Source organism: Ranitomeya imitator, chromosome 2 (assembly GCF_032444005.1).
Source record: "Ranitomeya imitator isolate aRanImi1 chromosome 2, aRanImi1.pri, whole genome shotgun sequence".
In the NCBI taxonomy this organism is placed as follows: domain Eukaryota; kingdom Metazoa; phylum Chordata; class Amphibia; order Anura; family Dendrobatidae; genus Ranitomeya; species Ranitomeya imitator.
Genome location: NC_091283.1, coordinates 293734263 through 293758197, shown reverse-complemented (window position 1 = coordinate 293758197; position 23935 = coordinate 293734263). Strand labels below are relative to the sequence as shown.

The 23935-nt window shown below is 44.3% G+C and overlaps 1 protein-coding gene across 1 annotated transcript in view; it reads right to left on the bottom strand.

Moving 5' to 3' along the window:
- LOC138666436 (zinc finger protein 845-like) overlaps positions 1 to 23935 on the bottom strand; it is an 87642-nt gene that overhangs the window by 4015 nt on the left and 59692 nt on the right. The window contains 7 exon segments of the mRNA XM_069754658.1: positions 7714 to 7801; positions 15707 to 15801; positions 15883 to 16006; positions 16090 to 16269; positions 16399 to 16506; positions 20981 to 21066; positions 21154 to 21167. Coding sequence (XP_069610759.1) covers positions 7714 to 7801; positions 15707 to 15801; positions 15883 to 16006; positions 16090 to 16269; positions 16399 to 16506; positions 20981 to 21066; positions 21154 to 21167 — 695 coding nt within the window.

Here is a 23935-nt window from a genome sequence, read left to right as displayed (position 1 = left end):
TGATAGCAATATAAACTATTGTAAGGGCCAATATTACATTAATTTCAACAAGAAATATACTTTTAAATAGGGCTATTTATAAGGTTGCATGCGCACGTTGCGTATTTGCTTGCAGAAATTTTTGCAAGGTTTCTGCATCGCTTGGCAGAAAAACGCAGCTGACAATACACACGGTTTTTCTGCATTTTTGTGAATCCAAAGAGCTAAATAAAGATATATTAAAAAAAAATAGTTGTGATGTCATTTCCTTGTTAAACCTCTTCAGCCAGATACCCTCATTAATATTAAATATAGACAGACACACTCCAGCCTATGTAGGAGCATTAACATAATTAATCTACATATGCTGTAACAAAAAAAAATTATCAAAAATCTTCGTGAAATGCAATATTTGTTTATATTTTAAAATATTTAAAAAAAAATTGTGTGGGCTCCCACTTAATTTTCATAACCAGCAGAAGAAAAGCCGACAGCTGATATATTCTGAGAAGGAGCCAATAGCCAAAGGTTCGCAGGCTACGAGTATTAATATCAGCTCACAGCTGTTTGCTTAGCCTTTACTGGCTAGTTTACAGGGAAACCCCAGAAAAAAAATTGACATGGGTTCCCCCTATAAAATCAAACCAGCAAAGGCTAGGCAGACAGCTGTAAGCTGATATTAATAGCCTGGGAAGGGGCCATGGATATTGGCATCCCCCCAGGCTAGAAACATCAGCTCTCAGCTGCCCCAGAAATGTTGCATCTTATAGAAGCACCAATTCTGGCACTTAGCCTCACTCTTCCCACTTGCCCTGTAGCGGTGGCAAGTGTGGTTAACATTTGTGGGGTTGATGTCACCTTTGTATTATCAAGTGACATCAAGCCCACAGATTAGTAAGGAAGAGGTGTCTATAAGACACCTATCCATTACTAACCATAGTGATATTGTATAAAACACAGACACCCAGAATAAAGTCCTTTATTTGAAATAATCAGACTCCATTATTGAATCAAAATTTACCATACTTACTGAACGCCTAATCTCCGAACTCCCTTGTCTCCTGCAAACAATCAAAAAGTGATAAACAAACATATAATACTATCCTGTCCACCGTAGTCCATTTAATACCGAGTGTCCCACAGCGATCTCATGTGTAGAACAGTCACAGCAGGAGATGTGACTGCTCTACCAGGCCTCCAGCGATACACTGACAGGAGGTAATTATTCCGCAGTGTATCACTGCGCTGCCGTGAGAGTTCACCAGAGTTCATCAACTCCGATGCACTCACTTACGGCACTACCGCTATGTGAGAACTTTCCCACGCAGCGATGCCTTAAGTGAGAGCACCGGAGCTGATCAGTGAACTCTCACGGCGGCTCAATGATACACTGCAGGAGCAATTACCTCCTGTCAAAAGACGTAGCCGGATGGGAGTAGTAGTCCCATCAGATAATGCCTGGGTATACACGTTGCATGAGTACACACACACACACACAGACACACATGCACATATTCTCTGCCCACACACAGACACACGCACATATTCTCCGCCCACACACAGACACGCGCACATATTCTTCGCCCACACACTCTTCCTCCTTCTAACATTAATTCCCTTTGACAATTTGCTGCGTTTTTGGCAGCAAATCCGCAAACCTTTTTATACAAGCATTTTTGCTGCAGATTTGACTGACTCAATTAAAGTCAATGAGTCAAAAAAGCTGCAGAAACGCAAAAAGAATTGACATGCTGCAGAAAATAAAAGCTGCAAATACGGACAGAAATTTACTGATAATGTATAGAACACTTCAGGATTGTCATTGAATTACTTTGCTTTAGTATTCTATTGCGTTTTTTGGAGCATTAACACACGTAAAAAAAACCCAGCAAAAACGCATTGTGTGCTACAGCCTAAGGCCGGCGTCACACTAGAGAGTTTTATGGACGTATAAGAGGCGGAAAAACAACGCATTGCACATGGACCAATGATTCTTTATGGGGCAGTTCCCATCTGCTGTATATTTCTCGGCCGTATTTAACGGGCTGAGAAAATCGCAGCATGCTGCGTTTGTCAGCGTATTGCGCAAAAGATCTGCGAATGAAAGTCTATGGGGGTGAGAAAAATACGGATTACACACTGACCATGTGTGACTTGCGAGAAATACTTACCAGTGTCCTATAGAAAAGGCGGCAATTCAGTGCAGTGTACAGTAAAATCACACTGACAGGTTAGAATAGATAGAACAAATGTCTACACATAGTAAAGGTAGGTGTGTGTGTATATATTATATATACTCCATATTATATATATATATTCCGTAACAGACAGAAGTTGACCTTAGCGGATATTATTATTATTTATATAGTACCATTAATTCCATTGTGCTGTACATGAGAAGGGGTTACATCAAAATAAAAATATCACATACAGTAGACAAAACTAACAATGACAGACTGGTACAGAGGGAAGAGGACCCTGCCCTTGCGAGCTTACATTCTACAGGATTATGGGGAATGAGACAGAAGGTCGAGGGTTGCAGTAGCTCCAATGGTGTTGAGGTGGCCGTGTGGTCTTTACATGCTGTAAGCTTCCTTGAAGAGGTGGGTTTTCAGGTTTCTTTTGAAGGATCCAAAAGTAGTGATATATACGTGGCTGTGCTATACGTGGGCTGTGCTATATACTACGTGGGCTGTGTAATATACTACGTGGGCTGTGCTATATACTACGTGGGTGGTGCAATATACTACGTGGGCGGTGCTATATACTACGTGGCTGTGTTATGTACTATGTGGCTGTGCTATATACTACGTGGGCTGTGCTATATACTACGTGGCTGCTATATACTACGTGGCAGTGCTATATACTACGTGGCTGTGCAAAACCTGTTTCCACCGCAGGCAAGGTAAAGAAGGCCAAAACTCAGACCCCACGATTGGGGTGTGAACAAGTCCAATGGAGCGTCATTTGAGCCTTGAGCTGAGAGCAGGTGCGGGTGAACCTTTTCCTTGTCTGTCTTTTCCTTGTCTGTATACCATTATAGCCTGAGTCCCATTAACATTACTTGCTGAACAGGGACCACATAGTCTTGGAAACATACAGATTTACTTAGCCTGGTTTCTTCAGGTGAGACTAAACTTAAAGTTTTGTTCAGGACTGACCATGTTCCTTCCCACCTTATTGGTTATATGGTACTGTGAATAGTTAGGTCAGTGTATTAACTTGCATGTGTTTATGGTATGCATAATGTTATACACAAGATTTGTCATTATATATGCAGTTTCATTGTCATTAAGGGATTTTCACATGCATGTTCTGGAGCTTATATCCGCAATTTGACTTTGAGCAGGCAGCTGGGGTGGATCATGGACTTTATTATAAGGCATGACCATTGAGTATTTCACATTGTGTTTTTAAATGTTTTTAATTGTTAGTGTGTCTTATGTGCCTTGTTTATTTTGTACAATTGAAATAAAAAAATCTTTTGGCAAGTTTAATGAGTTTGGGTGTTCCCTGTTATATGGGCATGCTTTTCTCTCTTTTTAGTTTTTGTCTGTGTCATATACTACGTGGGCTGTGCTATATACTACGTGGCTGTCTGTGTTATATACTAACAGGTCTGAGAATCCAAAGAGAAAAGCATTACTGCAACAAGTCGCACACCTGCAATTAATGAGCAACAAAATACATAAAATACAAGCTGATTTTATTGACAGATCAAAGAAAAAACACACCATAAACAATAAAAACATAATTAAAAACATATAAGCACCATCAAAAACACACAGGAAAAGCGGACCATAATACAGTGTAAAAAGGTAACCCAAAATTAACCCAAATGGCTCATGGGGTACAGCGCAAAATTGTAAATAGCGGGATGGTGCCAAAATAGTAAGCCAGGATGCACACAGTGCCAGGCCAACAAAACAATAGTAGGCACAACAATATGTCCCAAGCAGAAGTAAAAAAAAAGGGCGAGCCCAAACAATGGCTAATGGGAAACCTATATATGGTGAAATCACTGGGTCACAGAAGGTAAACGGGAGATAACCTCCCACAAAGATACAACCTGGTGTGGTGATGCATCACACCAGGTTGTATCTTTGTGGGAGGTTATCTCCCGTTTACCTTCTGTGACCCAGTGATTTCACCATAAATAGGTTTCCCATTAGCCATTGTTTGGGCTCGCCCTTTTTTTTTTTACTTCTGCTTGGGACATATTGTTGTGCCTACTATTGTTTTGTTGGCCTGGCACTGTGTGCATCCTGGCTTACTATTTTGGCACCATCCCGCTATTTACAATTTTGCGCTGTACCCCATGAGCCATTTGGGTTAATTTGGGGTTACCTTATTACACTGTATTATGGTCCGCTTTTCCTGTGTGTTTTTGATGGTGCTTATATGTTTTTAATTGTTTTTATTGTTTATGGTGTGTTTTTTCTTTGATCTGTCAATAAAATCAGCTTGTATTTTATGTATTTTGTTGCTCATTAATTGCAGGTGTGCGACTTGTTGCAGTAATGCTTTTCTCTTTGGATTCTCAGTATAGTGTTTAATACTGTTACCGCACCCTCATAAATGTCTTTATATAATTATATGGCAGTGCGCCCAATCCCCTTTTAGCTTTGATATACTAACAGGTCTTGACACATCTCCATTATTAACCTGGCTTAATGTCACCTTACATTAGCAAGGTGACATTAACCCTTTATTACCCCCATATCCCACCACTGCTCGGGATTGGGAAGAGGGAGGCTAACTGCCAGAATAGGTGCAGCTTCTAGATGTGCCTTTTCTGGGGTGGCTGGGGGCAGATGTTTTTAGCCAGGGGGGGTCAATATCCATGGTCCCTCTCCAGGCTATTAATATCTGCCCCCAGTCACTGGCTTTCCCACTCTGGGGGAGAAAATTGCGCCAATTTTTTCCGTGATTTAACCCTTTAATTTTAACACCTAGAGACCCCAAATTTTACACACAGACACTTCTTACATTATTAGTGAGGAATATGTAATAAAATAAGGGATATGAAATGGTTTACTGTATGTAATCATGTGTAATATCCTGTCGGGTTTGGTAAGGAGATAGCAAAAGCCGGCAATTGAATTACTGGCTTTTAAGCTATCTAGCGCTGAGAAAATCTCGCAGTATGGATGCCATACGGAACACTGTTTTGAGAACATTTCTGCGTATTGCGCATGTTAAAAACAGACCGTATTTTCCTACGCCAAGTGTGACGCCGGCCTAATAGTGCAGAGCTGACGTGTGATAAATTTATATCTCAAGCATTTGGAAAAGGCAATGGAGACCTTTTTTAACCCCTTAACGACCAGAGGTGTTTTTGGTTTTGCATTTTCATTTTTTGCTCCCCTTCTTCCCAGAGCCATAACTATTTTTTTGGTAAATATTGCCATGTAAAGGGCTTGCTTTTTTGTGGGTTGAGTTGTATTTTTGAACAAGAGCTTAATTTTAACATATTGTGAAAACAGGAAAAAAATCCAAGTGCGGTTAAGTTGCAAAAAAGTGCAATCCCACAGTTGTATTTTGTTTGGCTTTTTTACTATGTTCATTAAATACTAAAACTGACCTGACATTACGATTCTCCAGGTCATTACACGTTCATAGATACCAAACATGTCTAGATTCTTTTTTATCTAAGTGGCAAAAAAAAAATCCAAACTTTGTTAAAAAAAGAAAAAATTGCGCCATTTTCCGATACCCGTAGCGCCTCCATTTTTCGTGATCTGGGGTCGGGTGATGACTGATTTTTTGCACATTGAGCTCATGTTTTTAATTATACCACTTTTGTGCAGATATGTTCTTTTGATCGCCAGTTATTGCATTTTAATACAATGTGGTGGAAACCAAAAAAACGTAATTCTGGCGCTTCAACTTTTTTTCTTGCTACGCAGTTTAGCGATCAGGTTAATGCTTTTTTAATATTAATATATCGGGTGATTCTGAACGCGGCGATACCAAATAGGTGTATGTTTGATTTTTTTTTGTTATACAGAATTGATCAATTGTTTGCTAAATGTCTCATTTTGAAATACAGTTAGAAATCAATATGTGCATTTGCACTTTATGTATTGTGTTCTGACTATAAGTAGCGCTGGCTTCTCCCCTCTTGTGCTTTGATTTTTTTTTGTTTTATGTTAAATAGGGCAAATGGGGGGTGATATGAACTTTTATTTTTTTTTATATTTTTAAAAACATTTTTTTTTTACTTTTTGCATTCTTCAATAGCCTCCATGGAAGACTGGAAGCTGCCATAACCCAACCGGCTCAGCTACATACAAGCAATGATCAGATTTCCTGGTTGTAGCAGAATTACTCACTTGATATAAGCGCTCACCACGTGTGGCACTCACAGCAAGCCGCAGTGACAACCATAGAGGTATCCAGGAGACCTCTGGTTGTCATGCCAACCCATCAGTGACCCATGATCACGTGACGGGGGTCACCGATGAGCGGATTTCTGGTGCAATTACTGGAAGCGCATGTTAAATGCTGCTGTCAGCGTTTGGCAGCGACATTTAAAGTGTTAATAGCCGAGGGTGGATCATAAATCCACCTGCGGCTGTTCCTTGCACATGTCAGCTGTTCAAAACGCCGGAGCCCACATCAAAGGGAAGGTGTCCAACATCGGCATACATTTATGCCCGATGTAGGAAAGGTGATAAGGACTAACACGGAGTTACAGACCCAGATAACTGAGGCAGGGCATTCCCACCACAATCAAACTATCATACAGAAGAACAGGTAAAAAAAGACATAGAATAAAAAAACTGTGTTACATCCCCAACAACAACATATGTATGAGGGGAGAGCTCAAACACTAAACCGGAGTTACACTCATTTATGGTGGACCACTGGAGCTACTATGCGTCCTGTCCAGAAGATTAGAGAAAGTATTCGCGCTCCCATTTCAGGAGAGATTGTGCAGTAATCTGAAATTCTTAGGATCGAAGACATAATATCATTTATAACACGGAGTGAATCTATGAAACCAGGGCTCGATCCAACACATCTCCTGCAGGTGTGAATAAATGTATATTACAGCCATCAGCCACGCACAGCTTAGAGATATATCATGGCACAGGTGTAATGTCTTATGTAGTTTATCACAATCCTCCTTGAAGTTATTTGGTTTTAAAAGAAACTGAAAATTCAGTATAAAGGGAAACTCTGATATTGTACAGAAAGTCACACTTGGCCTCACTGCACATTCAATGTTGATCATAAAAGTGAAGTTTGGCCAGAAAGACTGGACCTGGTCATGTAGGGACCATATGATCACATTCAGCTGCACCGAAGGGGAGAAGGGAGATTCATCCAGTAAGATCTCAGGGTTCTAGGAAGCCAACAGCATCATTACCCTCTGCTTTCTCTTACAGACCCATCATAGTATTTTTCTTCAAGAGATTTTTTAACTTGTCAGCACATTCTATGTACACTGTCATTTGGCTTTGCAGTTTACAGACCTGGACAGGTTACGGTCAGCGTCTCCTAATTTCAGGGGCTAGGTGGATCCTCCAGGCTATATGTTCTATAGAAAAGGGCTTTTAATGCCCAAAGTCATTTGAACAGTTTTGGATGTAGGAGAATGTTGTGGTCTAGAGGCAAAATGGTGATCACATGATTGTCATACTGCCGGACTATACCACCGATAAAGCAGCCACAGCCAGTGACTGAAAAGAATCTGTGACTTATCTGCATTTAGTGATTACTACTCACCTGGGTGGTCATATGTAGGAATCTCCTTCCACTGCTTATTATCCCTCTCATATGACTCTGTAGTATTAATATGGGTCAGATCTTCACCCTGAAACAAATATTGTAAAGGTCACAGACAGATGGAGAAGTCACATCTATGATCAGCTCTAATCCTGCCATCTCCACCATTCTCATTATACAAGTATAAACCGGATTACTTACTAGTAATTGTATTTTATGGAGTCCACGACAGCACCCACAGAGAGGAGATATGCCCCCAGGAACAGGAAACCTACAGATAAAAAAGGGCAGTCCCCCTCCCTTCCAGAGTTTGATTACAGAGTACAAGAGGAACCGCCAAAAAAAATTAGAACATCTTCATAAAAACTACTCAATATGTCTAAACATATACCACAATATATACTACCATCACGCGGAGTGAATTACATACACATCTCTATTATGTGCTACTAAAAGGAGGGAAGTGAGTGGGTGCTGTCGTGGACTCCATAAAGTACAATTACTGGTAAATAATCCATTTTTTTACTCTCGCCACGACAGCACCCACTGAGAGACTTTCAGAGAACCATCATCTGGAAGGGACCACCATATTGAGGACAGATCTCCCGAAAACCAAGTCAGAAGATGATGACAAATCAAGTCTATAGTGGTTGTAAAAGGTAAATGTTGAAGACCATGTTGCAGCATTACATATCAGATCCATCGAGACGTCCACCTTCTCAGCCAAGGAGGATGCCCTAGCCCATGCTGAATGTGCCCTTATTCCATCCGGAGGACCTTCACCCTTTGCTGAGTAGGCCAAACAGATTGAATCTCTAATCCAAAGTGAAAGTGCTCCTTGTGACTCTAAACCCCTTCCTGTGGCTCTGAGAAGACACAACCAGAGCTCTACTCTGCTTCCAGGGATGAGTTCTGTCTATATAAAACTCAGGACAGCTCTCTTCATCTAAGGTGTGGAATCTCTCCTCCTCAGAAGTAAAAGGTTTATACAAAATGGAGGGAAGGAAAATCTCCTGACTTCTTTGAAACCTGGCAGCTCCCTTAGGCTAGGTTTACATTGCTTTAGGGCAGTCCGTTTAGCGCATAGCGCTACGGACTGCGCTAACGCAATGTCTCAAAGGGGATCGCGTTTGCCGATCCCGCTAGCGCAGATGCTTGCAGCGTTCGCGGTCCGTCACTCAAATGACAGCACATCGCTAGCGCACGCCCAATGTGGACGTGCGCTAGCGATGCGTTCGCCATTACAAGCAATGGCGGTGTTAACGGACTACGTTACACCGCGTTATGCCGCGGTGTAACATAGTCCGTTAAATGGGTTCACATAAAGCAATGTGAACCTAGCCTAAAGAGGTAGGAAGTTTCTGGCTTCAGCACTATCCATATGTCAAAAAGAAAGGGGAGCGGGCACCACACAGAGTATTTAGGGATCAACCAAATGCATATTATATATATATATATATATATATATATATATATATATATATATATATATATATATATACACACACACAGTATAAACCAAACATGAAAAGATATGCACACAATTGGGATCAACCTCAAAAATTGTACAAAGTTTATTATTTTCAATACAAAAACACAGCAAGGCAAGATATACTTGTTAAAAACATTTAAAAATCATTAGTGACAAAGCACTTTACAATAGACAATCTTCCCAGACTAAGGTATATAAGAAGGAACGCTCAAACCTCCTGCCTGTCTGCTGCCAGTTATATAAAATAACCCTCTGATGAAATACTCCTATCCTAAATATAGAGGCATTAATATAGACATATTTACCAGACATGCTGCACAGGAATCAGGTCCATAAAATAGAAAAAGACATCCCAAGAAAACCTGAGGTCACTTATCAAAACTAATAGTCCGGACAGCTAATACATCTAGACGGTCAGATGAAGATACAAAGACCGAAAATAAAGTGCTGACCATGAAGGGAAAAAGGAAACAAAGCCCCACGCGTATCGACGCTCTCAGAACGTCTTCATCATGCACATGGCCCCATAAAATGCTCCATACAGATATTTGCCCCATAAGATGCTCCATACAGATATTTGCCCCATATAATGCTGCACATGGCCCCATAAGATGCTCCATACAGATATTTGCCCCATATGCTGTTGCTGCGATTAAAAAAATAAAAAATTACATTCTCACCTCTCTGGCCCCTGGCACTTGCTATATTCACCTGCTCCACGTTCCAGCGCCGACCGCCGCTGGATCTTCGCCGTCCTCTGCACTGATTGTCCAGGCAGAGAAAGGCACGCACTAATCGCGTCATTGCGCCCTCTGATCTGAGCGTCACTGCAGAGGACGCGGAAGACGCAGCGGCGCCAACGGTGGAACGGGGAGCAGGTGAATATCACGCACTGCCCCCCATCATACTCACCTGCTCCTGGCACTGTTCCTTCACGTCTGGTCCCCGATGCCGGCAGCTTCTTCCTGTATTGAGCAGTCACATGGTACCGCTCATTACAGTAATGAATATGCGGCTCCACCCCTATGGGAGTGGAGTCGGGTCCATATTCATTACTGTAATGAGTGGTACCATGTGACCGCTCACTACAGGAAGACGCTGTTGGCGCCGGTGAACCAGGGACGTGCAGGGACCGTGCCAGGAGCAGGTGAGTATTATTACACAGCTGCGGCTCCTCCTCCCCTGCTGACCCCTGGGTAAGACTCGAGTATAAGCCGAGAGGGGCAATTTCGGCCTAAAAAAATGGGGTGAAATTCTCGGCTTATTCTCGAGTATATATGTGTGTATGTATGTATGTATGTAGATAGATAGATAGATAGAAGAACACAGCAGCACATGTACATGAATCTAGGCCATGTGAAAACACAGACAAATATTCAATATGAATTATACTTCTCAAAAATATTTTTTCATAAACAATTTTTCAAAAAAAATGTTTTCATAAAACTTACAGTTATAGATGAAATGAAGATTCTTAGCACATAAATTGGCCAATTCATGTGTGCCCATCAACCACGGCAAGGTGATCTCCTTCTGATGGGTCCTACTCTACCATACATGCCACTTTTGGGCCACCAGCCTACAACTCTGGACAAAACATGTCACTCTGGGCTAAACCTACAATTTATGGGCAGGTAGAGTTGATTACCACCACCTGCAAGGTCAATGGGAGGAGTGCAAGATCAGTCGGGATGCAGCCGCATCCATACATCAAATAGAGGTGGTGCAGGTGGTGGTAATCAACTCTACATGCTAGATAATAGACATAAAACCTCCAACTCAAGAGCCTCCTGTTGTGCCGGGGATCTAAGAGAGGTCATGACAAAGGAATCTGGGAGGGAAATGACAAAACTCTAGTTTGAACCCCGATGTTACTAAGCCCAGGGCCCAGGGAGTAGAAGTGATCTCCTGCCATCTGTGGCAAAAGAATTTTAACCTGCCGCCCACAGGAGGGTCAGGGTCAATGGAATTTATTTCTCTTCCTGGGAGAGGATCCGCAAAAATGGTCACGTTTTTGAATGGTCTCTGTTGTGAATTCTGTGGCAGAGCTCCCTCTTGTGGTCACGGGTGGTGCTTCGGCTGATTCTCTCTGTGGGCTTCCGTTGGTGGAGGAAGGTGGTACTGCGGCTTCTGAGTTTCCTTCCTCAGGTGATGTGGTGAAGTCGTTAGGTGCTGCTCTATTTAACTCCACCTAGTGCTTTGATCCTGGCCTCCAGTCAATGTTCTAGTATTGGACCTGTCTCCTCCTGGATCGTTCCTGTGGCCTGCTGCTCTGCATAGCTAAGTTATTCTTTGCTATTTGTTTGCTGTTTTTTTCTGTCCAGCTTGTCTATTTGTTTTTTCCTGCTTGCTGGAAGCTCTGGGACGCAGAGGGTGTACCTCCGTGCCGTTAGTTCGGTACGGAGGGTCTTTTTGCCCCCTTTGCGTGGTTTTTGTAGGGTTTTGTGTTGACCGCAAAGTTACCTTTCCTATCCTCGCTCTGTTCAGAAAGTTGGGCCTCGCTTTGCTAAATCTATTTCATCTCTACGTTTGTCTTTTCATCTTAACTCACAGTCATTATATGTGGGGGGCTGCCTTTTCCTTTGGGGATATTTCTCTGAGGCAAGGTAGGCTTATTTTCTATCTTCAGGCTAGCTAGTTTCTCAGGCCGTGCCGAGTTGCATAGGGAGCGTTAGGCGCAATCCACGGCTGCCTTTAGTGAGGTTGGAGAGGATTAGGGATTGCGGTCAACAGAGTTCCCACGTCTCAGAGCTCGTTCTTGTTTTTTGGGTTATTGCCAGGTCTTTGTATGTGCGCTGACCTCTATGTCCATTGCGGTACTGAATTACCTTTCATAACAGGTCTCCTTTGTCGCCCAGCAATCTCAGTTTTCATAAGGCCACCTTCTACCGAATGGCTGCTTTCTGAAGGACCTCCTGTAGAAGGGGTTCCCCTTCTTTCTCTCTCCCGCCTTGGTGAGGATCTCATCGAGCACGCTGCCAAACAGGAACTCACCCTGGCATGGAATTGCGCACAATTTAGACTTTGATTGCACATATCCATTCTAGCACTTCAGCCATAGGGCACGACGAGCAGAATTAACAAGACCAGCTGACCTTGCCGCCAGGTGTAGGGAAGCCACAGAAGCATCGGCTAGATATTCTGTAGCTCCCCTGATCAATGTAATAGAGGACAACAGCCTCTCTCTAGACAATCCTTTCTTGATCTGTTCATCCAGCTGGTCCACCCAAACAAGTAGAAAAATTCACAGCAAATACGATTTGTTGGGAAAATTATCAAAAAAGTTGATTCACAGAAAAAATCCCATTTATTAAAAAATACCTTTTATTCTTATTTATGTTTAAAAACTGGTGCACACAAAACCATCACCAAAGAAAAAACAACGTCTATTAAAGAAATTCCCTAGGGGGTGCCTAACCCTATGGGCCTATCACTATACTGCACCCTACCTGGCAGCGGAGGTTGGCATCCTATTTCCTACGCAATGGCGCCCGCGCTCACCGTCGGCTATCCCTTCTATTCTATCTATCCCTATATGGAAGGGGATGAAAGACAGTTAAATTCCCTAATTCTGCATATAAGGCTATGGGCCTGAGGATATGACTTTTGGAGGCCAAAAAATATGCTTAATTGCCCCTATTTTGATCCTGCCTCACAGCGAGGGTTGGCACCCTAGATTTCTTTGCAACATGTGGCGCCCCCGCTCCTCGACGACTGGAGATCCTGATAGAGAGATCTTAATGTGTTAATGTGCAAAAATAATGTAGCAAAAAAATATTGATGGGCTTACAGTTGCTGGAAAAGCACATTAATGATTATCTATAAATTTAATAATGATTATCTGACAATTTTCATAAATCTAATCCCACTAATGAATGTCAAGATGTCTTCTATAATGACAAAAACAATGAGGATAAGAAAGAACAGGGGCCCCTATTTCATAAAGATAACCACTATGCACGCTATCAAGAGGGGATCCACCCTCTGTGTCTGTGTCGTTATGCCAAAGGATATTTGGCATAACCAAGCTAAGTAACAGACTTTAACAAAATGTGTATTTACTCCTGATGAACCTTGGTGTAGAGGGGAAACGCGTCGAGCTTTATTCTATATACACATGTCCTTTTGCAATATGTTGGGCTCATAAGCTTTGGTTGTTTTTTTTGGCACTAAGTATCATTACGGGGAGAACATGTCCCAAGTGGTTATCTTTAGGAAATAGGGGCCCCTGTTATTTCTTATCCTCATTGTTTTTGTCATTGTAGAAGACATCTTGACATTCATTAGTGGGATTAGATTTACGAAAATTGTCAGATAATCATTATTAAATTTAATAGATAATCATTAATGTGCTTTTCCAGCAACTGTAAGCCCATAAATATTTTTTTGCTACATTATTTTTTGTACATTAGCACCTTAAGATCTCTCTATCAGGGTCAGAATTGGGACAGCCATCGAGGAGTGGGGGCGCCACATGTCGCAAAGGAATCTAGGGTGCCAACCCCCGCAGTGAGGCAGGATCAGAATAGGGGCAATTCAGTACATTTTTTGGCCTCCAAAAGTCATATCCTCAGGCCCATAGCCTTATATGCAGAATTATGGAATTTAACTGTCTTTCTACCTCTTCCCTATGGGGATCGTTAGAATAGAAGGGACAGCCGACGGTGAGCGTAGGCGTCATTGCGCAGGAAATAGGGTGCCATCCTCCGCTGCCGGGTAGGGTGCAGTATAGTGAAAGGCCCATAGCATTAGGCACCCCCCTAGGGCTTTTCTTTAATAGATGTTTTTTCTTTGGTGATGGTTTTGTGTGCACCAGTTTTTAAACATAAATAAGAATAAAAGGTATTTTTTAATACATGGGATTATTTCTGTGAATCCACCCAAACAAGTATTGACCTTGCTGTACATGTGCTGGATATAGCCGGTCTAAAGGCTCTGGTGCAGGTCTCCCATGACCCCAGAATCTTCTACAGACAGGACAGAATGCCTAGAAGTCGAGGCCACTGCGGAGTCCACCTTGAGAATCTTGGACCAAGCTGTCAGGTTATCATTCTCAAAGGGACAAAGGGATACCTCCTCCTGGAAAATGAAGAGAGGAACCATCGCGCTGCCCCTGCTTGCTCCATTTCTTAAAGACCAAATCCTTCTCCAATAACGGGGAAAGCACGTCTCTTTTTCTATGAAAGAACTGCAAACATAATTTCCTGCGTAGATCTAGCCTCTGTCGCCTCTGAAAGCCCCATGGTATTTCTAACTGATTTCACCAGGTTATCCATACTCTCTATGGGAAAACAAGATAGCCCTTCTTCACGAGATGATGATGAATCAGAAGCACCAGAGGATCCTGCCTGGACAGTACCGGAAGCAGACCTGGAGACAGGGGTAACACTCCTTGCTTTGGACTTATGTTTCTTAGGCCTGTTTGAACATCCTAAGGACTGAAGTTCCTCTCTTATCTTTAATCGTATATCAGCGGAACTAACCGAGGACTCCTCCTCTAAAGTCTGGCTGATACAACTCTGACACAGTCTTTTAAGATAGAGGTCAGGAAGGGGTTGAGAGGAGGCACATTCTTTGTGCTTGGATTTTTTAGATTTCTTAGCCTGAAAGGGAGGTACACAGAAAGAAGGTGAATCATCTTCGTAGGCAGAGTCATGTAACACTCACCCAGTGAAGCTGTGATGTGGTACCAGTTCTGGAAGCGAAGGCACAGTACGAGTTCTAGACGGTTCAGCTCTCTTACTCCGTACCCTCTTGTCAGTGGAGTCGCCCTCTCGGGAGCGCTCACAGTTGCTCTTGGGATTGCTGTGCGGCTGCACCTCCACCACCTGTGAGTGCACCTTAGATTCTCCTGGAGAGGACATCTTTGGGACAAATCGGCAGCAGGAGGCCGCCGGATCTTATACTTTCAGCCCGTCCATCTCCGGAACACGCCTACCCGGATCCTCGGAAGTGAACCCAAGCCATTTCAGTTCAGGAATGCTGAATGGGCAGTGCTCATGCGTGGGCCAAAACCTGGAAGCACAGCCTGATGGAGGAGCAGGTCGGCTGATGCACGCATCCCGCTCCACAAGATGAGTGCTGGTCTGGTCCTACTGCACCGCGTGAGCCAGGACAGCCTCTTCCGGATCCTGGCATCACATCATCCACCATCAGACGAGCGGAAGTCGGACAGGCAGGGCTCCCCTGACGCTGCTTCTGGTGCTGCAGCCCCTGCCGATCCCCCAACACCGCAAAGGTGGCAGGCACAGGCCCAGGTAACCTTTCCCCTGCAGGTTCCCGCAGGAACAGGAAACCAACATAGGAGGCGAGGGGGACCACCACTTTTTATCTGTAGGTTTCCTGATCCTGGGGGCGGATCCCCTCGCTCAGTGGGTGCTGTCGTGGCAATAATTTAAAAAAAACATATAATACTGGTGGATAAAACAAGACTGAGCACAAGACCTTCACAGTCGTCTACACATCATAGGGGAGATCTCATGACACCTTCTCTCCATCTACCTGATGATCCTGAGGAACATTGGGATCTTGTTTACAGTCCTGTGGAAGAGGAGGATGGGGACATCTCTCTGGTGTTGTCATCTTACTGGAAAGAACTGGAAAAAACACAAAGGGACTGAATTCATTCTTTACATACAGATAATTATAGACCGTGTGTATTTAGTTTTGTCTATTACCTGGTGATGTGAGGGGCTGGGGAACCTCCATCATGACATCCTTGTACAGATCTTTGTGTCCTTCTAAATATTCCCACTCCTCCATGGAGAAATAGACAGCGACATCCTGACACCTTATAGGAATCTGACACATACAATGACACCGTTATCTCCCCGATCCCTTCATAGTGTTACTGTATAATGTCTCAGCATTCCCAGCATTGTCACCTCTCCAGTCAGCAGCTCAATCATCTTGTAGGTGAGTTCTAGAATCTTCTGGTCATTGATGTTCTCATGGATCAGGGGGTGAGGTGGAGGCCCCGTTATTGGGCTCAGGGGTCTTCCCCATCCGTCAGACACAGGGTCCTGACAGCGCTCACTAGAGGTCTTCTTCACTACTGTGTATTCCTGGTTATGGAGAGACTCATTATTAAATCTCACTACAGACATTTCCAGAGTCCTCACCTTTCCAGTTCTGCCCATCTGTTATTCCCATAGGTAAGAATGATGTAATGTGACGTCATCAGAATCTCTCACCTTTCCAGTAAGCCGGAAGAGGATCTCTAGGGTGAGGTGTAATATCCTCTCCGCCATCTTGTCTCTGTCTATATTCATGTGTGATGGGTAAATCAGGAAAATTCTCTTCTATAGAAGATCTTCACTGAGAACATCCGATATTATAGAGACCTGAATGAGAAGAAGGTGAGCCGATGTAACATCATAAAAATCCTGTGCTTCTGTGCGGTAGACGCACACGTCATATCCCGCATGCAGATGCATCCGCATACAACGCACGTCCCTGCGTACCCAATGTTAAAGATAGGTACGCAGGACGCATGCAGAGTAGGCAGAGCTTCAAGGAGGAAGAAGGGAGGAAGTACACCGCTATCCGCAGCCGTCCCGAACAAAAATGTGAAACCAGCCTGAGACATCTCCTCCATGCTCGCAATCACTGGCTATGTTACTCACTGCTTTAGCAACTGATTGGCTGGAGGAATCACAAGTTCGTTAGGACTGAGCAGGAAATGCGGAGACTGGTGGGGACCCAAGCAGCAATGGTATTTTTTGCATTATTTTACTACATACCGCCTTCTTCCCTGACATCTACTAATAAATCCTATATATTAAGGCCACAGACAACAAGCAGTTTCTCCCTCGGAGTCGGCAGCTGAATACATTTCTCATAGACTCATCTTCCATAACGCTAATTCTCGTCTCATTTACCGACACTGGAATCGGCATTAGCAATACTGCAGGAGATATTCATTACACGTGACAGGAGAAATAACTACTTCATGATGAGGACGACATCTTCATCTTCTACTACGGCTCTAGAAACAGATTTGTCCAGAGTCCGTCACTGACTCCATCACCACCGGCCGTCTATATGAAGGTTTCCCGCCTTTCCCGCACTGTAATCTTCTATCACGTTAGATCTCAGCTCTGATTCACACACAGAAGTTTGAGGCTTTTATAAAAGATGGTTGGTAAGAACCAACACAGGAGATATATGAGGCCAATGTCTCCATGTACTGGTTTTTTTTCTCAGGATATGATGTTTTGGGGGGCATTTTCCCATAGGCTTCCATATATTACATGAAAAACATTACACTGTATGGGCCCTGTACTATGAGAGTAATACAGGTTTCCTTAGTTCCCGTCTTTCATAGTTGGGTCGTTTATCAGCAGAAAAGGAACAAAACCATTGTGATTCTTTTAAGGAGACAACACAAACCCCCTAAATATAACATTTTATAACAACCCCACAATCTGTGACTCTTCAGGGTAAATCGCTCTCTCCCCATTGGATTAGAGCTGATACTATGAAGCTAAAGGGACTAAACAGACTTTCTGTCACCTCCATAAAGGGGCACTTTACTGTGTTTGTCAGAACTGTCCGAGGATTATTAGAGGTGACAGTTTCCCCCAATTAGAAGGGACACCTGTGGATATTGGGGTCTTTACCTGCTACACTTCTGGGGGGATTTACTTGGTAAAGTGGATGTTGGACAAATATCACCATCAATTACCCTCAGACTGAAGGAACATCGCTCTTCTATTCGACTCTATGGATCCAGGACCTGTGATGAGGTCACAGGAGGGGAGGAGTCAGGGGGTCACATGATCAGGGGCCTCAGTGTATGCAGGACTCTGCTGTGCTGGGTGTCATGGTGCTGGATGAGGGGAAGTTTATGTGTGAGGTCAGGAGGGGTTTACAGTGTGGATGTAGCAGAGCCGCGTGTGTACGAGGTGTACGGAGCGGAGCCGTGTGTGTATGGAGCAGAGCCGCGTGTGTATGAAGAGTACGGAGCGGAGCCATGTGTGTATTATATGTACAGAGCGGAGCCGCGTGTGTACGAGATGTACAGAGCGGAGCCGCGTGTGTACGAGATGTACGGAGCGGACCCTTGTGTGTGTACGAGGTGTATGGAGCAGAGCCATGTGTGTATGAGGAGTACGGAGCGGAGCCATGTGTGTATTATATGTACAGAGCAGAGCCGCATGTGTACGAGATGTACGGAGCGGAGCCGCGTGTGTACGAGATGTACGGAGCGGAGCCGTGACTGTACGAGGTGTACGGAGCGGAACCATGTGTGTACGGCATGTGTGGAGCAGAGCCGTGACTGTACGGAGCGGAGCCGTGTGTGTACGACATGTGCGGAGCAGAGCTGTGTGTGTACGAGGTGTACGGAGCAGAGCCATGTGTGTACGAGGTGTATGGAGCAGAGCCATGTGTGTATGAGGTGTATGGAGCGGAGCCATGTTTGTATGAGGTGTGTGGAGCGGAGCCGTGTGTGTACGGAGCAGAGCCATGTGTGTATGAGGTGTATGGAGCGGAGCCATGTTTGTATGAGGTGTACGGCGCGGAGCCATGTGTGTATTACATATACAGATCAGAGCCGTGTGTGTACGAGGTGTACGGAGCGGAGCCATGTGTGTATGAGGAGTACGGAGCGGAGCCGTGTGTGTATTACATGTACAGTGTGGAGCCGCGTGTGTACGTGATGTACGGAGCGGAGCCGTGAGTGTATGAGGTGTACGGAGCGGAAGCCGTGTGTGTACGACATGTGCGGAGCGGAGCCGTGTGTACGAGGTGTACGGAGCAGAGCCATGTGTGTACGGAGCAGAGCCTTGTGTGTATGAGGTGTACGGAGCGGAGCCGTGGGTGTACGGAGCAGAGCCGTGTGTGTATGAGGTGTACGGAGTAGAGCCGTGTGTGTACGAGATGAACGGAGCGGAGCCGTGCGTGTAAGAGATGTACGGAGCGGAGCCGTGTGTGTAAGAGATGTACGAAGCAGAACCATGCTTGTATTACATGTACAAAGCGGAGCCGTATGTTTGTGCGGAGTGGCTACGGTATTAATGTGTATGGCAGGCAATCCCCACATGTTTAATGTCGTCTAACAGCTGTGAAACATGCGGGGTGAGGACTCAATTGAAGGGGGAAACTCGGATGTAGAAGGCGCCGTGGTAACGGGGGGCTGTGACGATGCTATTGAGTTTTATATACATGTGTGATAAAGTGATGTTATATTTCCATTACGTCCCTCAGGACAGCACCATGGAGGACGTCCTTCCTCGACCTATAGCGGGACAGGATCATTGAGAGGTTAAAAGGACCCCCCCACCTCCACCATCCAGTGTTTTTCCTGTCTCTACAGGGACGGATGTATGAGAGGTTGCTCCTAGAGCAAAGATAGCCTGTGGATTCTCTTCCCCCTGTCAAGTGGTCCGTGGCCGACACCTCACTGGGTAGAGGTCCCTCAGCTATCGGTGCTGTACCAGATGGACTCAGAGTTCGAGGGTCTCAGCCTTTCCTTTTCCCGGTCAGACGGACCATGGCTTAGGGGGATCGTGCGGCAGGTCCAATCCTTGCCCCTGTCAAGTAGCCCAGGGTGGAAACTCCCTGTTGGGGAGTCCCTCAGCCCCAGAGACCAGTCGAGCGGACGGGCTCCTGGGTAGAGCCGCTTCCTCCCAGTGGGGGGCTCTCGGCTCGGACGCTGACTGGCAAAACACCGCTACTTCCGAAAGTCGTGTGTTGGAGAAGGCCGTTGCACTTCCAGTGACGTCAGAGAGGGGCGCCGGCAAATAGGATCGGCGTGCGTTCCACGATGGAACACGGAAGGGGGCAGAGGCAGTAATGCGGCATTTCTGATGGGACACCACTTCCTTCCACGGTAGGCTCTCGGCGTTACCAGCTCCCCCTGTCTTCTAGCAGGTATGGAGCCAGCACAGGTGAGTGCATGGTTTAATGTTGCGTTGATGGCCTGGGCCTCTGGGCTGACTCGAGTCTCAGGCCTTTGTGCCAAAGCTGTACCTGGAACCCATTTGCAGCTAGGCCTTGGACCTCTGGGCTATGGTGGGGCCATATGTCCAGGCTACATCTCATGACTGGACTTCAGTTAGTTGCAGGTCTTGTCTGCACGGAGCCTTATGATTGGGCTTCAGAGTGACTTTTTGGAAGCATGCTTTCCATTTTCTGGTGAAGACTGCCCTCCAGCTGCGGCTCATTAATTAGCTCCTTCGGGTGGAGTCAGTCTGACAAATGAGATGTACTGTTCAGAGTGGAGATTTATCTGGAACTCTGATAGATTGCTCTTTTGCTTAAAAATAAAGTTTATTATTGTTGTTATTTTTATTAATCCTTCCCGAAACTCCACATTCGGCAATCAGATAGACAGATTCTTGTCCCATAAGTCTGTTGCGTTTTGTTTACCAGGGACATCAGCACTGCCTTCTGTACCTTGTGGTGAAGCAGCAGTACTGTGTCGTGTGGCAGAGGATCCCATACTCGCAGCTCTTACAGCAGTCACGGCTCCTAAGATAAATGAAACTGCATCCAATGCTCTTACTGTTAAGACCCCATAGTCTCACTGCCTCACAGTAGATAATCTCCCTCTGTGATGAGGAAGAAACCGACTTTTTCTCTAGCCATGGAATATGGTTACTCCCACAATGGCAGTCTGAGTGTATAAAGATCCCTGAGAAGATTGCCTCTTGGGATATGTATGTGCGTATATGCTGATATGGACAAATAAGTTGACATACTTATAATGTCTGAACTAATGACTCGTATAAATGCAGTTTCGAATAATTTCAAGTGTCGGAGGATTTTTACTTGCACCACCACCACCTTCATCGATTCGGAGTCCAGACTCCCTGTGTCTAACATCAAGTAAAACAAGAGCGCTTCTTTCAGCGCTTCTAATGAGAAGCCCGACGTTGGTATTGGCAGGATATATTACCTGCCAGATGGTGTCTTCCTTAGTTTCAACAATATATAACCCTTACTTGGGGTTAGACATCTAAGGATTTAGAATAGATGTGATCTCATGGATGAGTAATGTGCGTACATCCCAATGCTCTGCCATTATCCATGTACTAAGGCTAGGTTCACATTGCGCTAGGGGAGTCCGTCTAACGGACCCATAGACTTGAATTGTCTGACGCATCGTGAAGCATGCCTAGATTGGCATGCGTTTGCCACATTACGTTTTTTTATGACGGACCTTGGAATGAAGCTTGCAGCGTTTTCGGGTCCGGTCAAGCTAAAGAAAGACTAACGGAAAGCGTCTATTCTGCCATTGAAGGCTATTGCAAACGCAGCCAGACGCAAATCATGCAAAATTTCCAAATCAAGCCATACGTTTGAATTGCGTTAATAAGGGTGGTCCATGTGGTCATGTGACAGGAAATATGATTTCAGCCATTTTTAGGAGAAGGGACACTACAACACATTGTCAAGACGCCTGCAGCACAGTCTGAGTGTCTTGCAAGCGATCAGAGGCAATGTAAGTACAATTCTATGTATTATTATATTATATATCTCTGTATACATCATGTGAGTGTGTATTGCACGTCGGATGTGTGTGTACTAAAAATGTATTGTTTTGTTTGCACACAGATGTCGGATAGTGAGGGAAGCAGCAGCAGTGTGTCTGCTGTGTTCTCCTCCCAATCGGTAGGCTTTCACTTTAAAAAGCCACAATAATGTTGTGTGTCACTCCAGTGTATTGAGGTAAGCACATGTATAATCATGATTTTATTGCAAATAGGAGTCTTCGGAGCACAAACCCGCTAGCCCCCCCCAAATTAACAGGCAAAAGCGACAAAGGTACATGCCACACATTTTGTTTTTTTCACGTATAAATTTATTGATACAGGAATTGTTAATTTTTTATTTTTTTTTTAACTACACCATTGGTTGTTGAACAAGGAGGACACAAGAAAAAAAACAGCCACGCCGCCTGTCATCGCCACACCTACCAGCGGTAAATATCACACTATTAATGTTCCTTTTTGACCCAAAAAACAAAAAAGTTTCCTTTTTTTTGGTATTAAAAAATCTACTAAATCTACTAAAAACCTACCAATCAAACATAGTACAAGAAATAAATATCTAAACAACGTGTAAAACCCTGGTTAAAAAACTATCTACTATCTATCTATCCACTATCTATCTACTATATCTATCTACTATCTGTCTATCTATCTATCCATCCAGTGAAATGAAAATGAAATTCAACCTTTCAATATAACGTTTTGTGTTTACATAGTCCAAGCTACCCACCCAAAAAAAAATGATTGTGGTTGACGAAGAGCCCTTGGACATACATAACGAGACGCTGATCACTCTAGTGGAAGCCAATCCATCCATATTGGACCAAAGCGACAGCTCCCACCACGATATAGTGAAAAACCGGAAGTTGTGGGATAAAATCATATGCCATTTTGACCCACGATATATGCATCCTCTAAGAAAAAAATTGGTAAATAGTGTTGAAGTTAACTTGGAAAATGTAAAGATTGCAAGCAGTCAAAAAATTTTTGCAATTTTTCTTTTTTGTAACTTTAAAAGCCGATGCTGTCCATACCCATTGGAGATCTATTAGGGATCGCTTTGTACGTGACTTCCGCAACAGCCAAAACGCACCCAGTGGATCTGGTGGCAAACGGGTCACCCCTTATGTGCATTATGAGCAATTGCTGGTTCTACAATAAACTTTGTCACAGCGCTCGTAAGTAAAAAGATTTAGGTGTGCGAGACAAAATAGTTTAAATTCAGATAAATATATATATATATATATATATATATTATATTGTGGTGCAGTGACAAATGTTGCAGCCAGGGGGCGCTGCATGTGCACTTCGGGATGCACATGGAGACATAATTGGGTTGAAACAGCAACTGGTCGTGTGATTGATGGACGCTATGTATCACAGAGGTAGGTGGCCCTGTGATGGAAGCCTGGGTATGTTTTGCTCAAGCAGATCTACTACTGAGGGATTTGTTTACATTGGGAAGGCTTCCAGGTGATTGGAGAGATGGGTGGGTCTAGTCACCTACAAACCCACCCAAAGAGGCGTGTCTGAACACGTAAGTTGGTTTTGTGTTGAAGGACCTGGGACTGACGTGAAGTCAGTGTGAGGAGTGGACTCCTGAAAGGTAACCCCGGACTGGGGGAATTGTAATATACAGCAGAGAAGCTTATCTGCTACATGTACTGTCTGATGTCCTTTAATGTTTTGTGGCTGGATTGCAATGGACTGTACATCATATGGTTTATGCAGTTTAATAATCCAGACTCATGTGAGGTACCGTGCCTGAGTGCTTGAATCTTGTGCCAAGCGAGTGTCCCCCAACACACTCAGGTAGCGTAATCTTACATATGGTGGAGAATGCGAGGGGCAATGGTCCAAGAAGCACATGTTGCAGCGCTGGCTGATCTGACCCAGAGAACGGTCTGAGAACCGGGTGTAACAGACAGGAGTCTGTGCTGACTGGGGTCAGTGAGAGACTGTGAAGTTTTTTTTTTCTCAAGTCAGCTTGCTGTGGCTCGGTGAGGTCACGAAGGTGACAAGCGGCTTGCTGTGGATCGGCGGGTCCACGAAGTCTGCGGCAGAGCATTGTGGAGTGCGGCTGCAGTTGCAGGAAGAGGTTCAGCAGCAGCGGCTTGTGGTTGCCAGCAGGAGCTGGTGAAGTGTTGAAGAGAGAAAAAAAAAACATTTTTTTTTTTTTTGCAAGTTGTGCAGACTCTTAAAGGGCCAGTACAAGCCCAGAGACATAGGGGTG